The sequence below is a fragment of the Phaethon aethereus genome (genome assembly GCF_964289735.1).
Source record: "Phaethon aethereus genome assembly, chromosome: 28".
Lineage (NCBI taxonomy): Eukaryota > Metazoa > Chordata > Aves > Phaethontiformes > Phaethontidae > Phaethon > Phaethon aethereus.
This window is the reverse complement of record NC_138604.1, coordinates 861079-889052: the sequence shown is the minus strand read 5'-3', so window position 1 is coordinate 889052 and position 27974 is coordinate 861079. Positions and strand designations below refer to the sequence as shown.

Here is a 27974-nt window from a genome sequence, read left to right as displayed (position 1 = left end):
CTGTGTGCCCAGGCAGAGGGGGGAGATGACAACGCTAACGCACCGAGCACGACGTGCTGAGGTGGGAAGGAACTCGGACAAGAAGCCTGACAGTGAGGAAGACGCAGCTGTGGACAGAGACCTGAATGAGGATGATCCTGAGGACCCCAAAGATATCCGCCTCACGCTCATGGAGGAGGCGCTGCTTCTGGGGCTGAAGGACAAGGAGGTAAGGCAGGCGTCTCTGATGGCTGCATGTGCAGTGGTGGTAGCGCTGTGCTGGTGTACTTGGAGGTGAGGTTCTCGGTGAGCAGCAGAAGGGGTTGTACGATTTCCTCTGAATCCGCTTCAACAAAGCCAGCCTGCTTAGTGCAGACCCCCTTTGTCTGTAGTTTAAACTGATCTGTGGAGATTGCTTGCAAGTACTGTCCCACCAGCTTTGCCACAGGGACTGTGAGAAGCGGCTGGAGGCGAGGGATGCCTTATGGTATTGTGCGACTGCCATTTGCAGAGCAAAGGTGGGCTTGTTTTTCGCCAGGGTCAAAGACATGGGGTAAAAGGAGCCTCACCTTTGTGCGTCAGATGGTAAGTGTCCTCTTCCCTAGCCCAAGTGCGCTTTCTTATCTGAAACCATCAGCTGAAACACAGGGATGCTTGGAGCGCTGTTTCCACTTTGTTAAAAATTGATGCGAATAAACGGCAAGGGCAGAAGAGGGCAAGGCGAGGGAAGGCAGCTGGACTGGGAGTTGAAAGTAGGTGCAGGATAGGCCTGAACACAGCAATGGTAAAGGACGTAGGAGCTGCATCTCTGTTTTCAGGCCGGTAGTTTCCTTAGCCAGGCAAGAGTGGTGTTGTGCAGCTCCAGGCTTGCGGGGCGTGGGGCTGGATGGGAAGCCCTTTGCTGGGCACTCATCTCACCCACGTGTGCCGGTTTGATGGCTTTCCTTGGCAGCAGCAGACAGACTTCACAGGCAGTTATTTTCAGGGGGTTGTTCTCTGGCAGAACGGGACCCTGATCAAACTGAATTGTTTCGTGCTTCTCAGCCGGTGGAAACTCGTTTCTCAACTCTGCCTAGAACGAGCCGTGGGGAAAGGAGAAGACATCTTGTGTTGAGTTCTCTGAGCTGCTTGGCTCTTACCTGCCTTGTCTTCTTTAGTGCATGCATCATCTTGATCCCTTTGGGAGAATCTGATATTGCTATTCCTGTCAAGCAGATGGGGAAATCGAGACCAGGGGGAAGCTAACCAATTGCCCAGGGTGCTTCTTGTGATATAATGGCAGAGAGCCTTGAACACAGGTTTTTCAGCTCCAGGAGCACTCTTCCAATGAGCCCGTCTCTCACGCTGAGGAAAGGAGAGACTGTGGTTGTCAAAGCTGTGGTGGATGGGCCACTTTCTCTTCATCTGTTTCTCTGGGTTGAAATTAAGCCCCTGCGAGGTGCCTGACATAGGGCCCTGCTGCTGCTGGCTTAGTCTGAGCTGGTGCCTTGCTCTCCCATAGACCTGCTCAGGCCATGGCTTCCGACGTGGATCACGCTTGTAAGATCCGGCAGGGGAGGGCTGAGGGTTGTGTGAGTGACCGAGGCTTGTAGCTGTCCTGTTTAATGAACCCAGATAAGATCTAGGACTTGCTGAGCTGAATAGGAAGTAACAGGAGAGCAGGGCTATAAAGAGAACGTCATGCAAATAATTTTTGAGCAAGTATTTGAGAGCAGCCTAGGAGCGTGACATGGTCTGCTTTGTTCCTGGGCTATGTTTAGTGTTCTTGGCTTGGTTAACGTATTCCTGGGAACGGTCCTTCAGCCACCAGGAAGTTAGGAGAGCACAACAGCTGTGAAAAAAAACATGTCATAATTTCCCCCCCTGGCCTTCTACATTCCTCCATCTCGAAAGGAAGACCAGAGGCAGCAGTAGCCTGGCCGTGAGCTGGACTCCCAGGCATTGGGTTTTCCTAGCTCTGTTGTTCACTCATGGTTTGATGATTGGAAAAAAACCAAGACAATTTTAGCCAAATCCAATGAGCTCGCAGTGTAATTTCATTATTTTAAGTAACCAGTATGTCCGTCTAGGATGAACTGGCTGCACACTAGCCTGTAATTTCTAACTAATCTGATTCCAGAAGCTGAAAGTAACCCAGGAGCTTTTGACTTGTTTGATTTCAGACCCCTTAAAATTTTCTAGGAGTAACGTGCCTTTCAGCCCAGTGAATTGAAACTTTCGTTCACCTCCACACCCTTTTCTGGAGAACTTGTTCCTAAAGGGTGCATGCAAAAAACAGTGCGTCTCCCATGGACGGAAATCAGTAGGGCAAGGATGAAAGGTTGCTTTGTCTTTCCGCACAAGGAAATGAAGAAAGCAAATAAAGATTTTAATTTATTTTATGGTTCTCTGTGCTACGCGAGCTGGGCAATACGGTGTCCGGATGCACTGTATAAACAGACATGCTGGGGACAAGAGTTTACCCATACAGACTGTAAAAACTTCCATGTAAGAGGACTGCATGTTCTCAGCTTTTTTTCCTTAGGAAGGGGGCTTGTTAAGTTGCTTTGTCTGCAGTCTCCTGGTAGCTCTTAGACCTGCCCTTTTTCTCCTCCTCCCCCACTCCCTCCAGAGGAAAAAAAGCAACGAAAAGGGAGTTACGAACAGGCCGTAGCATTTCTGGTGTATTGGTGTCCCCCTGCAAACAAGCATGTTGTGACTTTGCATGCTGCTTGGCTCCCCTTTTCCCTTGGGCCCATCTTAAAAACCCGCTGCCTGCCTGGACAAGCCTCTCCCTGCTGTCCACTTGCCCTGAAATCCAAGGGCTGCTGCCCTGCGTCTGTGCCACGATGCAGCAGTGAGCGGGCCGGAACAACTGGGCTTTGTTCTAACCAGGGGATAAAAGACATGTGGAAGAAGGAAACAGAGAGGTTGCCTACACTGTCCTGTTGCTTCAAACCAGGGTCAGCTTACTCCTGAGAAGCATCAGTTGAATCAGTTATTTAAACCTCAAGGGACAAAGACTTCCCTTCCCTGCCCCCTCCTTCCAGGGCCGAACCGTTCCTGGGCTTTCTTGTCCGGATGGTTATTTCTTCCTGGAACCAGCTCCAATCTCTCTGGCTACAATTTTAGCCCAGGACTCTGTCCCATGCACGGTGGAAGTGGGAACTGGCCATTCCCTTCCTTTTTGCTGCTACCTTTTATGTGTCTGACCCCCTTTAGGCTATTCTCCCTCCGTCTTCTCTTCCCTGGACTGAAAACCCCGATTAAATTGCTGGTTCCTTGTGGGTCGTATTTTCCAGACCGCTGCACCTTCTTGTTGCTTTGTCAAATGCCTTAATGATTTTGGAGCTTGCGCTTCCCGGGACGAGAACCCTGTTCCGTGGTGGACTCGGAGAACAGGGCTTGAGGCCAGGTGTGGAACATGCCAAGTCCAAGCGGATCTGGCCAGCAGCAGCCCTAGCACTGCCCCCGCGGCACCCCAGCCCCAAGGTGCCCGCTCTGGGGGGGTGGTGGGGTGTATTTTCCTGTCCTTCATTCCTGGCTGGAGATCTTCTCTTCCCTCGCAGAAGTCTCCGGGCGGATTTGAGCTGGGGGGGGCTGCGATGAGGGTGGGGTGGTCAAGGGGCTGGGGAAGCTTTTGTGCCCTGTGGTGGGAGCTGGGGCTTGGTACCGCTGTGCCCCGTGGGGCAGCGTTGTGGGTAGTGGGGAAGCTCTTCTTCAGGGGCTGATGAGTGATTTTTCCGTAGAGCTAATTACTCTCAGGGCATGCCTGGAGCTGGTGGGGATTTTCTGCAAGGAAAAGGACGGATTTCACCTCCCGTTGCCCGTAGGCATGCCTGCAGCAGGTGCTGAGGCAGGGCAGAGCAGAGTTGACGTTGCTCGTTGCAGCCCCACAGCAGCAGCAATATCCTTCTGTGGCCAGGGGCTTGCAGGGGCAGGGGCCCCGCTTTTCCCACTCTCGCTTGGATTTTTTACGATCGGGGTTGGGCGCAGCTGCCTGGCCGGTGCAGGGGTGTGCTGTGTGGTTGTGGGTGCAGCAGGAAGGGCATAGCCTGAATTGCTCAATGTTTACAGGTAGGTTTTGGGCAGGGAGGGGGTTAGTTGGGGCTGCCGGACACTTTTCAACTGGTGGGAAAAGCCCTTTTCTCCCTTTGGCCTGGGAGGCAGAGCAGGGAGGCAGAGCTGTTAATGGGAATTGGGAGAGTCGCCTGAGCAGGCCAGGAGGGGTGAGGGGCTTGGCAGAGCTCCCCCTCCCATGTCTCTTCTCCCATTTCCATCCATCCCCTCTCTCCTAGGGCTACACCTCCTTCTGGAATGACTGCATCTCTTCAGGCCTGCGGGGCGGCATCCTCATTGAGCTGGCTCTGCGTGGCCGGATCCGCCTGGAGCCACTCTCCATGAGGAAGAAGAGGCTGCTGGAGAGGAAGGTGAAGGTGCCGCAGGAGCCGGGCTGGCAGCCTGACAGGCTTCAGGGCTCTGTTCACCCCAGCTGAGCCCACTGGCAGCAAGCTTTGCCAAAGCTGGCAGAGACCTTTGCCAAGGCAGCACTGCACGCCGGGGCTGGTGGCATTCTTTCAGGGAGGGAGTGTCAGGTCTGTGTCCAGCCTTGTGACACGTTTCCACTTTGTCCTTCCAGGTGCTCTTGAAGTCGGATGCGCCGACTGGTGATGTCTTGCTGGATGAGACCCTCCGACACATCAAGGCCACAGAGTCTGCAGAAACGGTGCAGACCTGGATAGAGCTGCTCACTGGTAGGGTCAGTTAGAGCCACCATCTTTCCAGCTCCCCTGGGGCCTGTCCCTGCCGCCTGTCCCCTCTCCATGGCTTTGCCATCCCCTTGCTTTATTGGACGTGGGCAGAATACTGACAGCAGAACAGAGGAAGGCTGAATGTGGGGGCAGAGAATGGTTTTCCAGGTCTTCTTTGTTGGGAGCTCAGTGGAAAACTTGGACCTTGCTCCTCATTGCCTCTTTTTTCGTGCTGAGTCTTCCCTGAGTCTGGGGTCCAAGGTCCTGGGTAGAAGGGGCTTTCCAAAGGGATCTGCCCCAGGCTGCTATGCCCTGTGGCCACTGGGAGCTTTGCCAGCTTAGACTGATGGGAGAAGTGGATCAGAGTCAGGCAAAGGGGAGGGAGAGGGTTCCTGCGGCGGGGACTGGTGTCCATGCAAGCACAGATGGTCCTGGGCTGGAAGCAGTTGGGACTGGGGTTGGGTGGCAAAGCCATGCTGCCCCAGTGTCGAACAGGGTCTCCTCTTCTGCAGGGGAGACCTGGAACCCCTTCAAGCTGCAGTACCAGCTGAGGAATGTGCGCGAGCGCCTCGCCAAGGCGCTGGTGGAGAAGGGCATTCTCACCACAGAGAAGCAGAACTTCCTGCTCTTCGACATGACCACCCACCCTGTCAGCAACGCCACCGAGAAGCAACGCTTGGTGAAGAAGCTCCAGGAGAGCGTGCTGGAGCAGTGGGTGAATGATCCCCACCGCATGGACCGCAGGACGCTGGCTCTCCTGGTGCTGGCCCACTCCTCAGACGTGCTGGAGAACGTTTTTGCCAGCCTGGCAGATGACAAGTATGATGTGGCAATGAACAGGACCAAGGACCTCCTTGATATGGACCCTGAGGTGGAAGCTGCCAAAGCCAGGGGTGCAGAGATGATCTGGGCTGTCCTGGCAGCCTTTAATAAGTCTTAAAAAGCCCCTGAACCCCCCAAACCAGGTGGGGGAACCTCACCCCCTCGACACGAAGCTAGGGCTGTTTGGGCACGGAGTTCCTGCAGCAGCAGGTGGGCTCTTCGTTCCCCTTCTGGTGCTCCTTGCCCATTGGTTTCCTTCTTGCGCCAATGCAGAGCTGGGAGGTAGCAGAGCCCAGCCCTGCCTCTGCGTGTGGAAACTGAGCTGCTCAGATGGGCCAAACACCAGCAGAAATGGGGCTGTGGAGCAGCCTGCACTCCTGGTGCACCAGCTTGTCCAGCTGTCTCCATGGCTCCTTCTTCCACACACAGGTCTTGCCTTTGAGCTGCCTGGGCAGCGCGGAATCCCCAGCAGAGCACGCTGATGTCCTCCTGGGGCAGGGTACAGGCAGGGGAGTGGGCAGGAGGCAGGTTCAGGGGTGCCCAGGGGCTGGGACCACCCCACGTGCTGGCTGGCATAGGGCAGCCCAAAGCCCTTGGCACGTGTCGCCATCGAGGAGCAGCTCTGCAAAGACCATGTAGCCCTGCCCCGGGCTGTGCCCCCATCGCACATCCACTCTTTCTAGTAAGGGGAAAAGTTAAACTGTGACTATTTTTTTTTCACCCCCCCTCCCTCCCCCCGTCTCCACTACTTCAGTCTCCTGTAGTTCATTTAAATGTCTTTCTGTGCAGCCTGAGGGAGTCCTGGGTATTTAAATCTGTTGTCTGTAGCTGTGGTGGGTCCAGCTGCCCTTTCTAATAACGGGGTTTGCATTTGAAGGGGCACTGGCAGGGCTCTGGCATGGTGGAGGGAGTACTCTGGGTCCGCAGAGGTGTCGGTGGCACTTGAGTCATGAACTTGCTTGCTGGTCCCAGCTGCTGCTCCCTGCCTGCACCAAGTGCCGTGTCTGCAGGCAGCGGGGCCGAGTGACATTTTGTGTCCCGCATCCTGCGTGGCCCAGGCCTGGGGGGCACCTTGGGCTGCAGGTGGCATCACCCTGGGATCCATTTGCTTCCCTATGGGCCTGTTCCCTCCTGGCCCTCCATCTGCTTCGGGTTCCCGAGGGTCATCCCATCCCCTTTGCATGTGGATGCTGCCAGGGGGTCCCCAAAATCCGTGGGCAGGGGTGGCCGCCTCCTCGCACACACGCCTGTCCCCTGCCGTGCCTCGATGGGAGCCGGTGCTGCAGTGTGGTCCCGGGGTGTCGCACACACGCGCCCGGCGGGGGCCTGCGGCTGGCAGAGCGTCCTGCCGCCCGGGATCCCTGCTGCCTGCGGGGCTGGGAGAGGGCAGGAGCCGCGTCAAGCCCTCACCCCCATTCCGCCACCCGCCGGGCCCTGCGCTGGTGGTTTCGCGCTGCTGTGGGTGCCGAAGGCCCCAGCAGCTCTTCCAGCCCCGGCAGCACTTGGGGGTGGCCGCGGTGGGGAACCTGGAAGGTGGGGGACCGGCGGGAGGAGGAAGGCCGGGGGCGCGTGAGGGTGCCGCTGGCCCCGGCCTCCCGCTCCTTCACAGGGAAAGCGCCGCGCTCAGGCCCGGCAACCCCTGGCCCCTGTGCCCCGCCCACGTGGCGCTCACTCACTTCCCATTGGCAAGTGGCCGCTTCAGTTGGGGCGGCCCCGCCCCGCCACTCTCCCCGTCCCCCGCGGGCACTGGTTGGTCAAGCATGATGCCACCGTGGCCGCCTCCCTATGCCCATTGGGCAAGACCCCTGTCCGTCAGGCAGATGAGGCGTTAGGGGGCGGTGGCGGCCATTTTGGAGCAGAGCGCGGGGGCTGGACGGAGCGGAGGGAGCGCGGGGCACGGAGGGAGCGCGGAGGTACTTCCCCCCCCCCCCCCTCCCCCCGCCATGGCAGCACCTCAACGTCCTTCTTGTAGTGAGGGGCCCAAAACTGAACACAGGATTCAAGGTGCGGCCTCACCAGTGCCGAGTACAGGGGCACGATCACTTCCCTACTCCTGCTGGCCACACTATGTCTGATACAGGCCAGGACGCTGTTGGCCTTCTTGGCCACCTGGGCACACTGCCGGCTCATGTTCAGCCGGCTGTCAACCAGCACCCCCAGGTCCCTTTCCGCCGGGCAGCTCTCCAGCCACTCCTCCCCAAGCCTGTAGCGTTGCATGGGGCTGTTGTGGCCAAAGTGCAGGACCCTGCACTTGGCCTTATTAAACCCCATACGTAGAGGACGCTGAGCAGAAGGTGGTGGGCACTCTCCTGTGGTGGAGGGATGCAATGAGAGGCACTGCCGTGGGTGGGCCCAGGATCTGCTGGCAGGTGATAAGGCTGCTGGCACAGAGTTGGCTCTGCCAGATGCCACAGAAGTGGTGCCCAGGAGGTGGGTGAGCAATGGGGTGCAGTGGCGCGCCCCAGACAGTGCAAGAGAGGCAGGGTGGTGGGAGCCAGTGGCATTTGCAGCTGGGCAGAAAGGAAGCAGACTTGGAGATGAAGAACTGAGGACAGCAGGCTGAGATGATGCAAGGGTTGCAGGGAGCAAAGCTTCAGCTCCTGCATCCAGAACCCCCTCAACCTGTCTGATGTTGGGGCTCGTGCGGCGCCTGGCTCTGTGGCAGGGCCGAGTGGTGTGCACTGGCTGTGGCTGTTATTCCTGGCGTTGTCACGGAGATGGGTAAGAAGAGCCGGGCTCTTTCAGGCCGTGTGTGGGCGAAGCCCTGCAGCATGCAGAAGCTGAAGATTGTGACGAGGCTCTCGGTACCTTCCCCCGCCTTCACTCCTTGCTTCTTTTCCCCTGGGGACCTCCATGGACAGGGGTGTGAGGGGGACACTGTGCGGCTGGGGCTCCAGGTGAGATGTGCTGAGCCTCCGCATCACGCTGCTGCTCCCAGCTCCAGTTGTCCCAGTTGTGACTGTTGTGAGCTGCCATTAACTCAGGTTTGCTTTGTCTTTTTGAGATGCAGCTGAGGAGCTGTTTCATGGCAGCCTTTGCACACAAATTCTTGCAGCCCCTGTGGGGAGCTAGCCCCCAGGGCCGCAGCCACGCTGCAAAGAGCTGCTCCCCGAGGTCAGCACCAGTGGAAGATCATGTTGGAAACCTCTTGCAGTGCCAGCAATGCTTTCCGACCTGCAGGCTCGCAGGCTCCAGCTCCACTCTTGGCCACCTGAGAAGGGAAGTCCCGGCAGCGGAGTGCACAGGAGCATGTCCCCTTAATACCACCAGGCTGAGCTTCAGCGCCTTGTCCTTGGGCAGCCGAAGACTCCCATGCCACCTGCCTTCCATCCTGCGTGATTGTCAGCTGCATCCTGCCAGCTTGCTGGTCCCATCCAATTCCAAGGGCTTTCCTGCTGCACAGACAGGGCGGATGCTTGTGGTAGCAGCGTTCTGCCATGCTTATTGCGTGAAGCGTGACATCTCTGGTGGGCTGGGAGCAGTTCAGGACCTCAGCACTGGGGAGAAGATGCACATGGCATCCATTGGCGCAACCGGGCTGGCACGAGCAGAGCTGCTGCTGCCAAGTGTGCTGGAAAGACGAACAGCAATGAAAAATACCCCTTGCCAACATCCTGTGAAACTGTGACTTGTGCTCTTGGAGTGGCTTGGCCCCAGGTGGCCGCTGGCAGACAATGGCCAGCAGTGACATGTTCCCATTGGAGCTGGGCTGGTAGCCAGCCAGAACTCAGGCCTTGCCGTAAGTGAGGCTCTTCAAGCCCTGCTGGGACCCCAACTCCTTCCCACCCAAAACCAAAGCTTCTGTCCTCAGGCCTGCATCCCTCCCCTGAATGGGGGAATTGCATCTCCCTGAAGAGAGAGGCTGGTGGTTGGGGAGCAGATCCCAAGCCCTGCACTTGTAACCCACATTCAGGTGTCATTGCTCAACTGATGCTTCTTCAACAGCTAGGTTGGGCAGCGTGTCTCAGAGCTCCCGCAGAAGGGCCAGGTGGCAACCAGGACCTGGGACCTCCTGCCACAATTGGCCCCAGGGGTCCCAGGCTTCACACGGGCTGGCTGTCTTCTCAGAACATCCTGAAACTGTGGTTGTGAAACAGGTGCTAAACCACAGAACCGACACCGGACGGGCGAACAGGACCGGGACGGGACGCAGTACCTGCCCCTGCTCTCCTAGCGGACGGTCCTCTCTGCGGCTGACGGCGGGAAACCGCCCACGGACCGCGCAGCACCGCGGCAAAGGCGGGGCGAGACAGGCCGGAGAGGGCCCACACTGCGGGGCTACCGCCGATGACGTCACCGAATACGGTGGCTGCCGTCGAGCACGCGCGCTCCGGACACTGCAGGCGGGGGGAAGGGGGGGCCTCACGCATGCGCACTGTTGCCCCTAGCAGGCGGCCTACCGCTACTTGTAAGCTGCGCGGCTGACGCATGCGCACCACTGTCCGTCACACTGGCGCCGTCAGCTGTTCGCACACCGGTACTGCAGCCGGGAGGCTGACGCAAGCGCAGTGCCCGCTGCCGGCTTGGCGCGAGTCGCTCTCCGCGCTTACCGCCTGGCGCATGCCCGCTGCCGCTTCTAAGCCGGGGCCGGTCAGGGCAGGGGGAGGTGCGGCCACGTTGCGCCGAAGGGCCTGTGAACTCCTCTCCCCGCCGCCCCCAACTCTGCTCCAGGTCCCCCAAGACGCTTCAGGCCTGCCCGTGTGCTGGTGGTGTGGAGAAGAGGCGGTGCTGGAGGGACTGCGCAGGTGCCTGGTCTCTCCCTCTCTCTCTTGAGCTTCACTTCCAAAGAAAAGGTCGCTGTAAGTCACCAGGAGCAGATGTCTTTTGGACTTCCTGGGTGTGGAGTAATCGCTGAGGGGCAATTTGGAAATTTGCCCTCTAAGAACAGCCTTGAAACCAGGTGGAACGTAGCACTCCTGTGCAACGGGTCTGTGCCGTGGAGACTCCCTGGACGGCCTTGGATGTTGGCAACATCGGGGGCACCTGGTGTGCTGACTCTGGGAGGGATTACATGGAGGGTGGAGCGGAGTGGTGTCGTGGTTTAGCCCCAGCCAGCAACTAAGCACCACGCAGCCGCTCGCTCACTCCCCCACGGTGGCACGGGGGAGAGAATTGGAAGAGTAAAAGTGAGGAAACTCATGGTTTGAGATAAAGACAGTTTAATAAGTAAAGCAAAAGCTGCGCACGCAAGCAAAGCAAAACAAGGAATCCGTTCACCACTCCCCATGGGCAGGCAGGTGTTCAGCCATCTCCAGGGAAGCAGGGCTCCGTCACGCGTAATGGTTTCTTGGGAAGACAGACGCCATAACTCCGAACGTCCCTCCACCCCTTCCTTCCTCTTTGTCCCAGCTTTATATACTGAGCATGACGTTATATGGTATGGAATATCTCTTTGGCCAGCCTGGGTCAGCTGTCCCAGCTGTGTCCCCTCCCAGCTTCCCGTGCACCCCCAGCCTGCTCGCTGCAGGCCAGCATGAGAAGCTGGACTGTCCTTGACTACTTAGCTACAACTCAAAACATCAGCACCTTATCAACATTTTCTCATCCCAAATCCAAAACATAGCCTCACGCTAGCTTCTATGAAGAAAATTAACTCTACTCTGGCTGAAACCAGGACATTATCCACCCCTTATTCCATACCATTTATGTTATGCTCAGGTACCACACTATCCAATATAACCTCATTAACCACCACCCCCCTTTCCCATCCTTTAATATAATACACAGATTATCATCCCCTTAGTCCATAGACTTCCCTCCAAAATGTCCATGAAATATCTGCTGAGTTCATTTAGTCCATGACTTTGGGCTCCATTCCTTATGGTGGTCACTCAGAACAGGCGAGGTGGGGTGTTGCATGGAGTTACTGGGCACCAAAGCCGGCTCAGGTCAGGTCACTGCTGCACTGGCACTGCTTCTTGTAAGGCTTGTCCTCCATTTGTTCAGGTGGTTCCTGCTATAGTAGTTCCTATAACATGCAACTCAAATCGTGGGTTACAACAGTTTAAAGGTACTTCCATTACAATCTCCACCCCTGGGCCCTTTGTACTGGACCATAGGGTTTAACATTGCAATGAACTCCTCCCCTTGCCCCTGCTCCAGCTTGGACTTATCCACAGACTGCAGTCCCTTCCGTGAGCCACAGTCTCTCCAGGGGTATATCTGCTGTGGCATAGACTTATCCACAGTTGCAGTCACTTCGAGGTGCACCTGCTCCAAAACGGCCGTCTCCACGGGCCACACTACCTCCAGAGATAAATCTGCTCCAACGTGGCCTTACCCATAGTTCCAGTTCCTCCAGCAATATACCTGCACTGTTGAGGGCTTCTCCATGGCCACACACTTTGAGGTGCTCCAAGCATGACCTCATGCACAACCAATAATGCTTCAAGGTGCACCTGCTGCAACATAGACTTATCCACAGCCACAGACGCTTCGAGATGTACCTTCAGCGTGGACTTATCCGTGTGCCACAATCCCATCAGAGGTATACCTGCTGCGGCACAGACATAACCATGGCCACAGATGCTTCGAGATATACCTGCTCCTGGCATGGGCTTACGCACGGTCACAGACGCTTCGGGGTGTCCTGCTCCCACATGGACTCACCCACAGGTCACAGTCCCTTCGACTCAAGTTCACAGTGGAGTTCCAGCCTATTCAGTACAGCAGCACAGGAAAAAAAAAAAACCAGCAATACCCCGGCCATCTGCCAGCCCAGGCCCAAGGCCATTGCTGTTATCAGAATCTTCCCAGGCACAGCAGAGTCAGACGATCAGCAGTACAGCAGCATCGAAAGCAAAAAGCAGCCACTAACGAGCACTGGACGCTAATACATGCAGGGAAGGCAAACCCATGGCAAGCACAGGGGCCTGGCAATTAATGGCTAAACAGCAATAACAACTATAAATATTATCATCTAGCACATTCCAATCAAACTTGTCATTATCTCAAACACTTCGTGCCCCACGTTGGGCGCCAAAAAGGACTGTCGTGGTTTAGCCCCAGCCAGCAACTAAGCACCACGCAGCCGCTCGCTCACTCCCCCACGGTGGCACGGGGGAGAGAATTGGAAGAGTAAAAGTGAGGAAACTCATGGTTTGAGATAAAGACAGTTTAATAAGTAAAGCAAAAGCTGCGCACGCAAGCAAAGCAAAACAAGGAATCCGTTCACCACTCCCCATGGGCAGGCAGGTGTTCAGCCATCTCCAGGGAAGCAGGGCTCCGTCACGCGTAATGGTTTCTTGGGAAGACAGACGCCATAACTCCGAACGTCCCTCCACCCCTTCCTTCTTCTTTGTCCCAGCTTTATATACTGAGCATGACGTTATATGGTATGGAATATCTCTTTGGCCAGCCTGGGTCAGCTGTCCCAGCTGTGTACCCTCCCAGCTTCCCGTGCACCCCCAGCCTGCTCGCTGCAGGCCAGCATGAGAAGCTGGACTGTCCTTGACTACTTAGCAACAACTCAAAGCATCAGCACCTTATCAACATTTTCTCATCCCAAATCCAAAACATAGCCTCACGCTAGCTTCTATGAAGAAAATTAACTCTACTCTGGCTGAAACCAGGACAAGTGGAGACATCGCGGCCACGCTCTGTGAACAGGGGAGTTTAGGGATGCACAGTATGTACATCGATAAGCTGCGCTTGCGATGTCCTGGGCCGAGGACCTGTCAACTTTGATGAAGTGCTGTACTTGGAGTGAACTTTGCTAATTATAATATCATTGTAATACTAAAACGCACACCCCTCTCAAAAGTTACCACCCTCCCAAGGTGCGACCCCTCCTCAATGAGTGTGCGCACTGAATTTTTCCTAGTCTGTACCTTTAAATGCGAAGCGAGAGAATTCTGCACCAATCCTGAGAAAGGTATGTATGACTAGAGTCACTCAAGCTCCACCTGCAAAGTAAAATACTATAAAATAGTGTTTTAAGGGCTGGATGTTAGGGAAGATACCATCGTCGTGTACTATTCTAACTTCTGGGATCAGTCGATGGGCTGAGCCTCTCTACCCCCTCCCCCCCCATCGGGACGCCGCTGGGTAAGATTCAAACACTTGGTCCTACCAAGTGCCTCCCCGGGAAACTTAGAAATCTCTATAGAGTCACTTTACATCTTTTAACGCGTTTATAGCCAAGTAGCGTTACTCATACTTTTGGTATTTGCACGTGCTTTGCAGACAGTGAATTTATCACCGGCAATCCAAAGAACCTGTGTATCTGTTGCTTCAATAAATCGCACTGTTGATTGACTCAGCCGTGTGTGTGTTGTCCCTGAACGCGACCGTAGCTCTGAGTGCGGCCGTGTTAGTCCAGGAGGTGTCCGGCTGAGCAAGTAGTGTGATGTTAGTAGTGCATCCGGACCCGTGATAGTCCAACGAAGGTGTTGGGCGCGACCGGACTGCTAATGCTGACTTTGGGCATCACTCAGAACCTAAGCTCAGCCACCCCCAGTCCCTCTGATATCTGAGGATCGACTGGAAAGCAAGGGGGTTTAGTTTCTGCCAAATTGCTCTGCCTCTTAACGCAACACTGGGCTGTACTGAGAGCCTTTTGGAGGGATTGGGGGGCACTGGGAGGGTCTTTGGGCTCTTTTTTTTCCAAGCAAAACTCTGATGTCCTGTCATAAAGGGCATCCCATTTTGCTCTCTCCAGTTCTGTACAAAGTACTGTGTCCATGACACAGATACCAGTTTACCTCTGTGCAATGTGGGTGGAATTGGAGACTTTCTCTGAGGAGTTAAAGATCAGTTTCAGACCAGTCTTAAAATCCTGTATGTGGTGTCTGATGCTCCAGTTTGCCTGTTTGCTGTCCCTGGCAGCTACACCATAGTTTGCTTGTCCATGGCATGGTGAATCCCTGTTCAAGACGCAGGACAGAAGCATTTCCTTGGGAAAGGGATGGTGTTTCAAGGGCTCCCCCATGAGCGAAACCTCTCCACAAAAATGGTTTCCTTCCAAATTATTACCCTATTCCTGAGGGAAAAAGCCAGGAAGGAGTCAGTTGGGGACTTGCCATGTCAAGGGCGGCAGTGGGAGCTGGCCCTGTCCCCTGATGGGACTGATGAATGCTGACCCTGTAATGACTCTTTAGGTGCCACAAGGGAAGGGGACCATTGTGGCACCAAGTGCTGTGACAGGCTCCTGCAGAAGTGTCATTTATCTGCATTAACTAATTAATGATGGCTTTGTTCTTTGCACTCATAACTGGGGTTCCTGCAATCCTTCACCAGGATCCTCCAGTCTGATCTCTGCTGGGACTGAACTAGAGGCTCAGCAACTTGGCGACCCTCTGAGCCCTGCCACGTGTGTTTTGCAGATGGCTGCTCCACAGAGCCCCCAGCGTCCCCCTGTCCCTAGACAGGGTCAGACTTCGGGAACTGGCAGTGCCAGATGCCACAAGGGGAAGGGTTGGATCCTGCCTACTTCAGCCGCAGCTCTTGGGCTCAGGAATCGTGGTGATCGTTATATGTCACAAAGTGCTGAGGACTTTTGTTACGAGGCAAGCAGAAAAGCTCCCAGTTGAGCATTGTATTCTGTGGCCAGCCCAGCTCCCACACCTTCAGCTTGAGTATACGTTTTTTTTATTTAATATCTTTATTTTATCCAGAAGTGGGGCCCAGATCCCCTGAGCCAACTGAGGCTGTGCACACTGCTGCTGCTGCTGGGAGAAGAGCTTCAGGTGGAATGGGTCTTCTTGAAGGCAGTGTTTCTGGAGGCCAAGTGTCCTGGCTCGCTGAGGAACTAGCTGCAGTCAGGGCTTTAGATGCCATGGTAAGCAGGCCTGGTTGGATGAACATAGCTGAACAAGGCATGTGCCCTGTCGTGCTGCTTTTCAGGAAAGTAAAGGCATAGCTTGTCCAGGAGATGACCTGGCCAGAAGTTATTGTCACTTGACTTTTGCATCTTATTCCTCTGAAGATGCCTGTGCAATAAAAAGGGGAGGGAGGGAAGGAAGAAAAAAAAAATGTAAGAGAGAATAGCATGCTTTACAGAAATAAACAGTTTCACTGCTTCTCTTAGTAAGGGCAAAAGTCAGCCTGACAAGAACCAGCTCTCTGGGCTTACAGGCTCTGGGAAGATCTGCCAGACCCATGCAGACTGTGTCGGTCCTTATTAGACATGACTGACAGTGGAAATGCCAGCCTGTGAAGCTATCTTAAGAGCTGGTATGTTGCCCATCACTGTAGTATCTAAACATTTTAACTGAGAGAAACAAAGAAGATTGTGCTCTGCTTTGCAACGTTTTTTTTCTCTCCAAAGGTTTTTCCAGCCATCCAAAGTTCAGATCTTCAGGATTGTCTTCCTTCCACAATAATAAACTTCTCTGAGGAGATTTCAGACAAGTGTTGGGTCTGCCCGAGGAGAAGTTTTGTCACCTCTGTAGTTCAGAGCACAGAGCTAGTCCCAGCTAGTCTGCAAGGCTCCTGCCAGGCACCGCAAACTGTTCACCAGCACCGCTGCAACCCAATGACTTAGCTAAAACACAGGAGTGGCCATGTAGCTGAGAAAAGGATCTGCCTCTTTGCTGTCGCTCACTGCTCCCGTGTAGCATCCTAATGGTTCACTCCAATACCTCAGTACTGCCTCTGATGCCTTGGGGACTGAGCACAGAGGGGTGATACACAGCAGGGCAGCAGGAGGGAAGTGATCTTAAGCACTCTTTGAACAAACCTATTGTCTGCCTCCTTGGCCTGGCTGCCAGATGCAGTTCCTGATCTGGAGGTGTGCCTAGATGATGGAGCATCACGTCCTGTGCTGTAGTATCCTCCAGGCTGCCTGATCTTCCTTATCTCTTCTCCTTCCTTGATGATCTTGTCTCCTGGATGCAGCAGGGCTGTTGGCAAAGTGCACAGAGAAGAGAGTCATGCCTCGCCCTGGGATCAGGAGCCCATCAGCTCAGATGTTGTAGCCGTAGCAGTCTGCAGCTCAGCCACAGCCATGTCTGTTCCTGGCTATGGACCTGCTGATCCTGGCACTGGTCTGACTTCCCGGCTTGACCTTCCCGGCCCCATTACCACGAACCTGTCTCGTGAGCTGCACTCTCAGTTGAACCTGGCTACCATCCCAGGGGCAATGCGGGACGGTCCTGCCTGATCTGCAGCACCCTTTGATATCTCAGCCCTGCTCTGGCCCTGCTGATGATATTGCTGATCCTAACCAGCAGCATCTGCCATGGCCCTCCAAGGGCTGCAAACATCCTCCATCAGCAGTGCCCCCTGACGTTAGTCATGCTTCTGGGCTTGGGAAGAGACACGAACTTGTCAGATTTAGTGCATTGAGATCAGGCCCTTGGTCTTTGCCTTACCTTTCTGCAGCGTTGGCTCAGTGATGTGAACACTGCGCTCTTTGCACCGGTTGGAGCTCTTCAGATAGCTTATGAAAGCATTCCTGCGATATCGGTCAACCAGTTCTCCCAAGTCAGCCTCTACAGTTGACGGCAAGCAATGCTCATCAATGGGGCCATCCCCAGATCTCACCATCCGGCACTTTTCTTTCCGTTCTATCAGGCTGTCTTTGTTCTGCAAGTAAAGGGCACGTCCTGATTAGCATCCAGTGGGGCCCTGGAGTTGCTGCGTTCCCTTCAGAGAACCTACAGGCAGGGATTCATCTCAAAAGTGTGCGCAAACAGGAGTCGGCACCCTGCAATGGGATCACAGGGACAGGCACTCCTCTGGGAGTCCAGTTCCCAGCCAGAGCTGGGTCCTCAAACAGATACTTCCTGGAGGACTTAGCAGAAGAACAGCACACCGGGCACAGGTGCCTCAGATGAAGAAGCCTTGCAGTCACCTTCTCGTTTCCGATTGTGTCAGGGAGCCGGAGGCTCTCGCCATTGCTGGTGACTGTGAGGCAGCACACAGGCAAAGAGGAGGTAGCCCTGGATTCTGCCAGAGTTCATCCAACACAAGATGCTCCAAAGAAGACATATGGGACTGAGTGAATGAGTGAGTCACTGTTATGTTTCCATTGGACTGTCCTGCATTGAGCCTCGCAAGTGAACAGGACAAAAGTGCTTATCAGCACCTTAAGGGACAAATCACAGTCTGGTGGACAGGTCAATGATTCTGTCCCCAGACAGAGAAACTGCTTCAGCTCCTCCTCCTCCTCCTCTTCCTCCTCTTCTTCTTCTTCTTCTTGCCAGTCATCCAGAGGAAGTGTTTATCTCACCAGAGTGTTCAGAAGCCAAACGAATCGTTTGAGATGGCTTGTAGCACCTCAGCTGCAAGGCACCATGTGGCCAAGGGAATACTGAGAAGCTAATACTCACAGTAACCCCTTGCCCTTTCCTTTACTGCTGCACTGTCCTCTAACCCATCCCACATTTGCCAAGGCATGCAGGTGTGCTTGTTCTCTTGCCATACACAGTACCTTCTCCCACCGTCTCCTGTCTCTTAAGAGTTTTCCAGTCCCTTCCATTTCATCATAGCTCAGATGTCGTCGCTCTGGCTCGGTGTTGACTGGTGGAACTTCCAAGTGTATTAACTGTTTCTCAGGCTTGGTAGGCTTCATCCCTTTGTCTGTGCCCCCAGCAGAAGGTGGACAAGTGGCAGTTTTGCAGGTGGCTTTCTGGAACTGAGCTTCTACTCCTAGCAGAGATTAAAAAACAAAGAAAAAGCCCAGAGAAGCCATGTTAGAGTGTAGCAGAAAGGAACACCTGATCCATATTTAACACAAAGGGTGTTGGCACGTTGTGGTCATTGGAACTCCCAACAGAGCTTACTAAAGAATAAGCTCTTCTGAATTGGTGTTTTCCAGCTGCCATCAACAGCTGAAGAAAGGGTCTTGTTTTGGATGAGCTGGATCATGAATGCTAACAAACAAAATGCAGTACAGTATGTTAAGCTGCAGGGTTCAAACTTTGATCCCAACCTGAAAGATTGGATAACCTGTCTGCTGCAATTGGACTGACTACAGTATTGCACATATTCCGGATTCTTCAGCTTTTCCCTAGAAGTCTCCTTCTGGCCACTGCTCTAGGACAATGGTCTCAAGAAGCCATATTCTGGACTCACTTTGGCATTTCCTGTCTGTATAGAGATGCTTTCCCAACCAGTGCTCTCCTCTCACCTGTTTTGGTCTCTTGGGATTGTCCTTTTCTCATTTCCAGCCACTGCTTTTGACAGTCAATGAGATCTTTGGGGCTTATAAAATTCCCTGGTTTTGAGGAAGTCAAGAAGATGACCACATCCTCCAGATCCTTGTCGCTGATGGGAACTTTGGTCTGGCAACCAGAACAGAAAATGACAGTGGAATCACCAAAAGGTCAAGGCTTGCCCCCAGCATGGGAGGGGTGAGCTTTGCTGTTGTTCCAGATGCTTTTGCAGGGAAGCATGGCACAAAGGCAACCTGCTGAGTTTTCCTTGGGTTTATGAAGCATTCGCAACTTGACCGGTCTTCTGCTGCCCCCTGCAGAGCTCTCGGCTTTTACTGTGACAAACTTCCCAGCCCTCTGGGTTTCAGGAAGATGTTTTGGCTCAGACTAGAATATCAGTTAACATCTGAACTGCTAAACCCTAATAAACCTGAACGTGTTCTTCACAGCTTTGTAATGCTGCGGCACGTTCAGTGACGCTTCCTCACTGAAAGTGAGGCCCAGTGTGAGCCGTGCTGTGCAAACATGTACTGAAAGGCAGAGCGGTGGGGAGATGTAGGAGCCTCGTAGGGGAAGAACCAAGCATCAATGCTGGGAAACTCAATGCCACTTTCAGAGCCTACAGCAGGATCCCAACAGCCACATTACTGAGCAGTGACTGTCTTCCGAGTCTGTGAGGCAGTGGATTTCTTCACTCCCCCCTGGGACTCGCTCTAGGTGCATCTCTGCTGCTTTCCCTTCCCTTTGCCCTTCAGCTTTTCAGAGGTTGTCAGAGCCATTCTCTGAGAGTAAGGCAAGCAAAAACGCCCCTTGCTGAAGCTCTTCCATTTGCTCTGGGTTGGCATGCAGGAAAATAGGGCAGAATTGCAGCAGTTCATTACTTTTCTGTTCCCTACGTACCTCCTTGATGATTTTAATGAAGTCCACTCTCTTGATCTTCTTCCTGTCCATACCAGCCTTTATGAATATGTCCACCATCCTCAGCTTCTTTTGTTGCAGGAGGTTATGCAGTGTGACAAGAGCCTGGGGATATGGTGCACAAACAAGGGGAATGCTACCCTTCTTCCAAGGCTGGCTGCTCTTTGGTGGTGAGAGCTGAAAAGGTTTATAAAATACCCTGAGATCACCATTATCCAGGAGCACCATGCCTGTCAGTGTGGCATCAGCTGGGGTAAAGCAGCATCACTCTACTGATTTGACAGCAGGTGCTACTTCCCATGCACTTCCGTACTTACGTCCAGGCTGTCAGTCATGGCTGATTTGACAGCAGCCCTCCTGTCTGCTCTGTGTGCCTTTATTCTTTGCCAGCATCTTTCTTCTTGATTGCTGAGGGAAGGTTTTTGAGTCAGCCATTTTTCAATGTCCCCTAAGCTTTCCAGCTCAGTGCGAAACTGCCTCCTCGCCTGAATCCAAGCCTCTGCTGTTTGTAGACCTTCTTCTGTATCAGAGGTGGTCTTGGGGGAGCTGAGGCTATCTTCTTCCTCGTGGGTCAGCTGCAAGACAGACATGACAGAAGTCTGTGGCCCAAGTTGGTTTCAAAAAGGGAGAAGCTGGTCTTGCCACAGGTGGAACAAAAAGAATGTGATGTCTAGATTTGGATGGCCCTGTGGGGCCTACTTGCTTTCAGTTTAAAGGGAAAAGTTGGATGCATATTTCTCCAGTGGTGTAATTGGAAACCATGCTCCAAGACCACCTCTGGCCCGACGTTAGTCAAACCCTCAATCACATCCTCGCAGCTAACACCGCTGCTTTATGTGACAGATGCGCTTCCTGCAGAATTGAGAGTTGGAGTCAGGTGGGTATGGTTGTTTCCAAAAACAACAGCAAGCCCATCACAGAACAGTGGGGAAACACATGTGGTAGGATGTGGTCAAAAGTGGGGCCTCCATGTGTGTAGTGGGCAGGGGCCTCCAGTTCTGACGTGCTTCGGGCTGGACCGGGTGGGGTGGGGTGGAGACAGGGCCATCAGAGTAGCACGAAAACAGGTGGGTCCTGCCATTTCACAGAATGCTGGGTCCCTGACACCAAGGAGCAGCTGAAATAACGTGTCGGCCATTTTACTTATGAAGAATGGCCAGAGTGCTCTCCATGCTACTTGGAGAGACAGCTCTCCCGCTCCACACTGCTGTCTGGAGCTGGCTCAGGCCATGTGACTGGGAGAGATCCTGCTTGAGCTCCAGAGTTGGCACCCGGGCAGAGGTGGCCTCCTTTCCAGGGATGGAGCAGGCCCACTGATGCCCTCACCATGGCCAGCTGCTTGTTTTGCCCCTTGGCCTCGACTGGCAGTTTCTCCCTCACAGCAGTGAGCAGGTGAGAACGAAAACCACAGCCGGCCGCAGTGCTCTTTGGAGGGAGTGATGCTGCTGGGACGTGGGAAGACCTTCCCAACTCAGTGCCACCCCAACCAGAAAAAGGCTGCTCTGTTGATACTCCCGTACCTGGGCCCTCTGCATCTTGTTGCTTTCTCTCTCAGCTTGCTGTTGAGGCAATGCTGGCAAGGTGACCCTTCCTGCTTTTGTGTTCTCTTCTTTCTCCTTCCTTTTGGCCATGGACGCCTCCAGTTTTCTTCTATTGTTCAGCCCAAATACAGACTGTCCTTTCTACAGGAATCCACAAATGCAATAGCAGCTGTTAGTCTCACCTGCCTTTTCTTTTTAAGTAATGCTCTTCTCTCCCTCATCTTCCCTTTTTTCGCAGTTTCTGTCGACAGACAGTTCTTACAGATACAGCCACGACCGATGAACTAAGTCACCAAAGAGCTAACTTTTGAAAAGGGCTACAGTTCCTTTTCTGAGATCAACAATACCAAACATAGGTAACAATGGGAAAACGAGCCACAGTACGACAGCAACTCAGCATCAGTATCTGGGTATTTTTTTATGCACCTATTTCTCCTAAGATATTCCCACTTGATTTTCTACAACCAAGTGACACAACAATTGCCTCAATCCATACTACATACCTGTCCTGTCTGCCTTTGTTCTTCAGAAGTAGGTAATGGCAATTCAGGGCTCTCGAAAGGAGTGTCTTTGTGCTGCCTTCCTTCTGTGCCTGCACATTGTGGCAACAGTCTGAAAGTATACACTGGGGTGAGTGCAGGAAGAGTTTCTTCTCCATCCTGTACTCACGCTGCTCACCTGCTTCAGCAGCAGAGCTTCACCCAATTGTCTTCCCCTCCACAGAGACAGGGATAACCCTGAGCTGTAATGCTCAGATGTCCACCAAGGAAATCAAGATGAGCTTTTTCCATACGGAAGGCTCCGGGACACGCAACCTCATGCGTCCCTCTTGATGGAAGATGAGAGGATTTGCATCCTGTGCAATGACAGGCATCTGGAGATACTGGCATCCCCCTCCTGGCCATTACATGGACCACTGCAAAGCAGTCCCAAATACTGTGGGACTTCCCATCCAGCAAGGAAATGCACTGTGTGGTGACATGTGTTAACGGCCCTGAGTTAATACAAACACTGGGTCCAAAGGGAACAGGTTTCTCAGAGAGCTTGGGTAGTCTCCGTCCCTGAAAGCTTTGAAGAAAGACTGGATAACATCCTGAGCAACCTGGTCTGACCCTGAGCTCATAGCTAACTCTGCTTGGAGCAGCCAGTTGGACTAGGACCTCCCAAGAGCCCTTCCAACCTCCATTATTGTATAAACCTATAAAACATCCCGCACAAGCACTAGAGCACAAGACCACTCTAATTGAGTCCTTTCAGAGTCTCACCTGCCAGGAGGCCCTCCTCCCTCTGTCTTCTCCTCTGCTTCTTCCTCCATCTCAGCTCTGGCTAAGTGGTCTGGAGAAACGCGCCTTTGCAGAAGGTGCAATGTGCGATGAACAGCTGCTGCAAGCATGAAAGGAGAAAACCTCTTAGAACAGGCAGGAGGAGGCACAGATCTGCTCTGCAATGTTAGAAGCTGTTTGAGGCCTCACTGGCATTCCTTCTGAGACCTGTTTTCTCAGAGGGAGATCTTAAGCCCTTCCTGACACTAGCCCTTGATCCTGTTCAGCACTTGATAGCCACATTATTCTCTTTGATGTGATTTTCTCCTGCTGTGGCTAGTCTTTCCTCTGCACACAGTGGCCTTCAGGGGGAGACGGGTCCTGGTGCTTAACAGTCTCTTTTGGAGGAACAATTTCTTGGTGTTGCAGACATGTTTGGTATAAAAAAATTTGCTATCCTGGCACATTCAACTTAAATACATTATAGCTCTGATGTTCCTGAGAAATTTAGGTTGAGGAGATAGACTTCCCAACTTTAAAAGAGAAGTGAGGTCTTGGCACAGCTTAGCAACCTTTGCACAGTTGTTCTCTATGTGATTTTTCTATTGAATCACGCCACAGTGCTTCCAAGAGATACACCACCCCCCCAGCATCCCACAACTCAAGGCAGTTTGTGATTCACAGTGCTGATCTACTTCCGCAAACATTTACTCCTCCCTGCACAAACAAACTCCTGAAATGGAAGAGGTATCCTCCAGGTCATGGAGTGCAGGGGTAAGACATACTTCAACACCATCAACTGCAGTTGGTGGTACTGAGGCCCCCTGGGATCTTGCTCCAAAACGAGTCCCTTGAGACAATCAAGAGAGGTAAACAGAGGCACACAGGGTGCGTCTGCCATCCCAGGCATCTATTGTAGCCTGGGCCCTAAACACCTATCAGTAATGAAGACAGACGAATGCACAAATATCTGCCAGGAATCAGTCGCTAACATTACCTCTTACTCCCGTGCTGCTCAAAGCACTCTCGCCTCCTGTAAATATCTCTTCATCTGTGAGAGAAGCTCTTCGAGGCACTGCCCTCATCTCAAACCTGGAAGCAGGAGGAAGGCACCATTCTGAGAAAAGGGCTTCTCTGTAGAGCCAGCCTCACGTCCTAGGCCATTAAGGGAACCACCGAGCAGTGCTGGCCTCGGGAACGGCTCAGCAGCCCCTCGCTAGACAGATGTTTTGGTTTTTTGCCTCAGTCCTCCTGTGCCATTTTGACTCAGGAAGATGTTTTGGAGATACTTTGATTCACCTGAGTTTCACAGAAGGCACAGAAATATCACAGACAGAGGACTTGCATGCATCTGGTCTTTGATCCACCCTCTAAGAGGAGCTTTCCATGTTATATTCAGAACAACAGAAATAGAAGGTTCTTACTTCTGTTAAATGTTTTGGCAGTCTCTACCAGTGGAAAGAGCACATCTGTGCTTGGTCAGACAAGGGCTGCAGAAACAAATATACTCACTGTGGAAACTGGTGGACATGGCCAAAATGGCTTGGAGAAAGAGTGACTTCTTTGTCCAATATCACCCATTTCTTCTGCAACAAGGACAGGAACATCTGATGTGACTCCAGGGAAACTAACTCATTGCTCACAATGGCCTTTCCATAGCTCCAAGAATTAATGGCCTCTCAGCAAACTTCTGGCCAAGTGCCTCAGCCCCCTGCTAAAAAAGCTGCGCAGCATAGAATCTGCTAGGGTGAGGAACATTGCCAGCCCTTTTGCAAGGACAAGAGTTGATGGTGTCAGGCAGGAGACTCCTTGTTTACCAGGGAAGAAGTCAATGGAGGCAAACACAAGGGAAGACCCATTATGAGCCTGGGTTCCTGGCTGCTGGTTGCAGTGAGGTGGCTTGCTTTAACTATTGCTGAACCGAGAGCAAATGGTTCTGAGCTGGTTTTATCCCCAGAATCCTTCCAAAGACTTCCAAAGAGCCTGCATGCCTCTGCAGTATGGAGGAACCCAGCCACCGGCTCCTTCTCTTCCGTCAGGCCAGAAGAACTACACCAAGAGCGTGCCAGTAGCCACGAGGGGCTGGTCTCAGCAAGGCCTTGCTGTCTCTGCACCTCAGCCTCATGTCCAGAGTGTTGGGTGGACACCATCACCCCTGCCATTGCTTTAGCCTTTTTCTTATTTCATGGCAAGGCCCTTTCAGCGCTTTCCCTTGCCCACCAAAAGTAGTACTGCGTACCTGTCCAGCACCTTGAACCACAGCAAATAAAAGAAAGAAGCTACAGAAAGCTTTCACTGCTACAGACCATGCCTAGCCCAAGTGACCCAGCAGGTTACAGCTGGCCAGCAGGACTTAGTTCCTCAGTCTGTTCATGGGATGTCAAACCCACCCTAAGTAGCACTGGAAAAACAATAAACTTACAGTGAGCAACTTCTCTACCACGTATGTAGACTCGTTGAGGCTTAGTAAAAAGTCTTTGCAAAATGCCATTGTCACTTCTGTTCCCCGGATAGCAAGAGTGCCAAAATCCTTTAAAATGAAGTTCACGTCTTGTCTGTTTTTTAGGATGAAGTAGAGAAAGTTCAGGGTCTCCTGCACACAGTTCTGCACGACTTCCTCAGAATAGGGGACATCTGAGTGGATCTTCTTGTAGCTCACAGACACTTTCTTAATCTCGCCTGGAAAAGAGGAGGAAGACTGTAACTCAGGCAGCAGTTGAACAGACTCAAAGAAAGTGCCAGCAGCTCCCAGGCAAAATACACTGCTATAGCACTGACTGGTCTAACCACCTGGTGCAGCTCCTTAAAGGAGCTGATGTAGGCCCCTCCTCAAGTTAAGGTCAAATCACTCCATTAATGGATGTGCCAAGCTGCAGCCATGATTCCCTAAACAGATACAGGAACCAAGGACCTTGGCCATCTGTGTCCAAGGACCTTCGCCATCTGCGTCCACACTGCAGAGGAGGGCAGGACAAGGAGGGAAGAATGGGGCTGGTTCCCACGGGAAGAGTGGAGCGTGCTGGGCCATGGAGCTGAGCCCACATGTAGCACACTCCTGGTCTGGGGAGATTTGGATATAAACACAAATAAACCATCAAGCTCTTAATGCTGTGCAGGCCTCATCAATGGCACACTGCAGATTCAGCAATGGCAGCAATGGTCAGAAATGGCAGCAAATCTGGCTGTTGTCAGTTTTCTGTGCTAGCTATCATTTCCATCTCTCGTTCAAGGCTCTTCACAGCTGACTTTGACCTCTTTTGACTTCTCTGCATAAAAAAAGCTCTATGGGCCTGTGGGCATTTGCCTCAACAAAATCCAACGTGGTACAAGAACAAAGCATCAGCATCACCTCAACAGCTTTATGCTAAACAGTTCCAATAAATGACCATCAGCCAGCAGGCATCCTACAAATCAATAACGTGGCTGGCATGAAGCCAGTTGCTAAAGCAGATCATGGAGAGATGGTCTAACTTTGTACAGCCTTAATAAAAACTAGTACGAAAGAAATGGCCCCTTTCTAGGCATTACTACTTGGTGGGCTGTTTGTGTCATCCCACAGAGGTTGCTCTCGGGGCCTTCAGAAGGCCTCTGATGTGTCTGTCCATCATTGCCTCTGTGAAATATGTTCATCTGATTCGTGTGATGAAGTGTAACCTTCTGGACTTTTATGGATTTCTCCTGCACCATAAAAAGGGGTATTTTACAGGAGAAAGTTAAACTACTTTGCTGGTATATCAGCTCAAACCAGTTTGACCACTGACCGCATAGTATTGTGTAAAGAGAAACTTGTAAAGTGCATGCATAAAGTTTGGGGTCATCCTGGGGGCACGCCGAGGAAGATTCGAGAAGACTCTAGAAGGAGAAGAGGGCATGCGCCGAAGAAGATGACACGCCTATTCATGAATATGTATTAGCAGACAGGATATAAACCAAGAACAGGAACTGTACTGCGTGCGTCTTGGTGGAGCGGAGACTCCCGGTGCACCCAGCACTGTTTGCTTGCCTCTATTCGTTTAATAAATTGTAAACTTGAATTGGAATCCTGTTTGGGACTAAATCATTTATCACACCTCTAAACAGCAACCAGTATAAACCCCAAATATATGGACGTAGGGGAAAACAAAGAATTTCATTGCTGTTCTTACCAGGAACAGGTGCAGAAGCATGTTGCAGCTCACGGATCTCTGCAATAGTCCTGGACAGTGAAAACATAGGTCTCTGAAATGTGTGCACCTCGCCATTTTCAAGAGAGCGCCATTTTTGGATATAAAACGTCCCCAGTCCTGTTATGCTGACAGCCTGAGGCTGGAAAAAGAAGAGAAGGGCAAGCATTTGTAGGTTGAAAAGCAAAGTGAGGACCTGTGAGAGCTTGCAAGGGGCGCACCTTGTGCCCGGCCGACTCTTGGTGCAGAACACTTTTGCACACCTCAACCAGACTTTTATTTCTGTATTTATATATTGCATATGTATAAAACAGGTATTTTATGGTACTGATTTTATTTATTTAGTTATTTAGTTATTTATTTAATGTGTCTCAATTTACGGAGAAGCTGGTCTTTGGCACATTTGTGGCAAATTTGTAAATGGCAATGCAGTTCTGGGAAGAACAATGGCACTTGCTGGCACAGGGATGCTGTGACCCCTGAAGCCATCGGGCTGAGAGGAGGAGTAGGGTAGGATCCCACCTTTCTCTGCAGGAGCTGTTGCCGAACATGCTTAGACACAGTGCTCCAAATAGTAACGACATCTGGAAAGCAAGGGAAAGACACGTCAAGCTCTAAGTCAGCCAGCTCACGTCCCGTCAGCACATCTGTAGACAAGCAGATTGTAGATGCAAGTGTGTTTCAACAAGGCTCATGGGATAAACCCATCTGTGACACAGCCCAAATCTTTGGCCTCGGTCTTCTTCCAGCAGGACATCTTTCCCTTCAGAGCCAGAGCCCTGGGTGTGACCCACTGCTGAGGGAAACCCATCCATGGGACTTCCACCACAGCAAGGGGAAGGTGCTACGTGCACCGGACTCCGCGGGGCTCAGGGTGTCCTTAAGGGCCTCCCCCCTAGGGACAAACTCCACTTCCCACAACTATTTGTGCCATTCAGCTTGTCTGTGGTGATGCTCGTCGGAGAGCTCCCAAAGTCCTTACCACTGAAGGAAAGCTTCTTGAGGGTGGGAAATGTGACCATGCCGTAGCTATCAACCTTGCTGCAGAGCTCGATGTTAGTGATCAGCGCTTCCACGTTTGTCATGTTCTTGCTTTGGGTCAGCAAGCAAGGCTGCCAAGGGAAGGATTTTGATGTCTCCTAGTGGGAAACACTCCCTCTCCAATGTCCTTGCCTGTGCTTTACCAAACAGCTCCTGCACTATCCCACTCTCTCCCTTTGTCCTCTGAGTCTCTGAGGTACAGGAGAGACTTTGCACGTCCCCTGGATCTGAGAGGTTGCCAGGGCCTTGCAGAGAAGTGAAGGGAGGGTCTGGGGCTTATGATGAGAAGGGGCTCTGTGACACGGACTGGGGTCACAGAGGGATGTCCCCACATGACCCCACACCCACTGGTGTGGCCAGGTTTGGTCCTGCAGTAAGAAGGGGGCTGCTCCCTAAAACACACACACAATCCTCACTCCCT

The 27974-nt window shown here is 52.7% G+C and overlaps 2 protein-coding genes across 2 annotated transcripts; one reads left to right on the top strand and one right to left on the bottom strand.

Moving 5' to 3' along the window:
- Positions 1-25: 25 nt before the first annotated feature.
- Positions 26-5649, top strand: LOC309414106 (Golgi phosphoprotein 3-like; the record flags this gene model as incomplete). Its single annotated transcript, XM_082011372.1, has 4 exons — positions 26-208; positions 4257-4388; positions 4598-4712; positions 5222-5649. The coding sequence occupies 4 exons, from the start codon at positions 26-28 to the stop codon at positions 5647-5649; spliced, it is 858 nt and encodes a 285-aa protein (XP_081867498.1).
- A 9483-nt stretch (positions 5650-15132) lies between these two features.
- Positions 15133-27703, bottom strand: LOC309414221 (uncharacterized protein; the record flags this gene model as incomplete). Its single annotated transcript, XM_082011518.1, is given in 13 exon segments — positions 15133-15192; positions 15195-15460; positions 16844-17057; positions 19864-20121; positions 21067-21228; positions 21591-21699; positions 22353-22470; positions 23347-23441; positions 23862-23935; positions 24772-25028; positions 26495-26654; positions 27035-27096; positions 27495-27703. Coding segments are annotated over 13 exon segments (1938 nt in total). The 5' UTR covers positions 27598-27703.
- Positions 27704-27974: the final 271 nt, after the last annotated feature.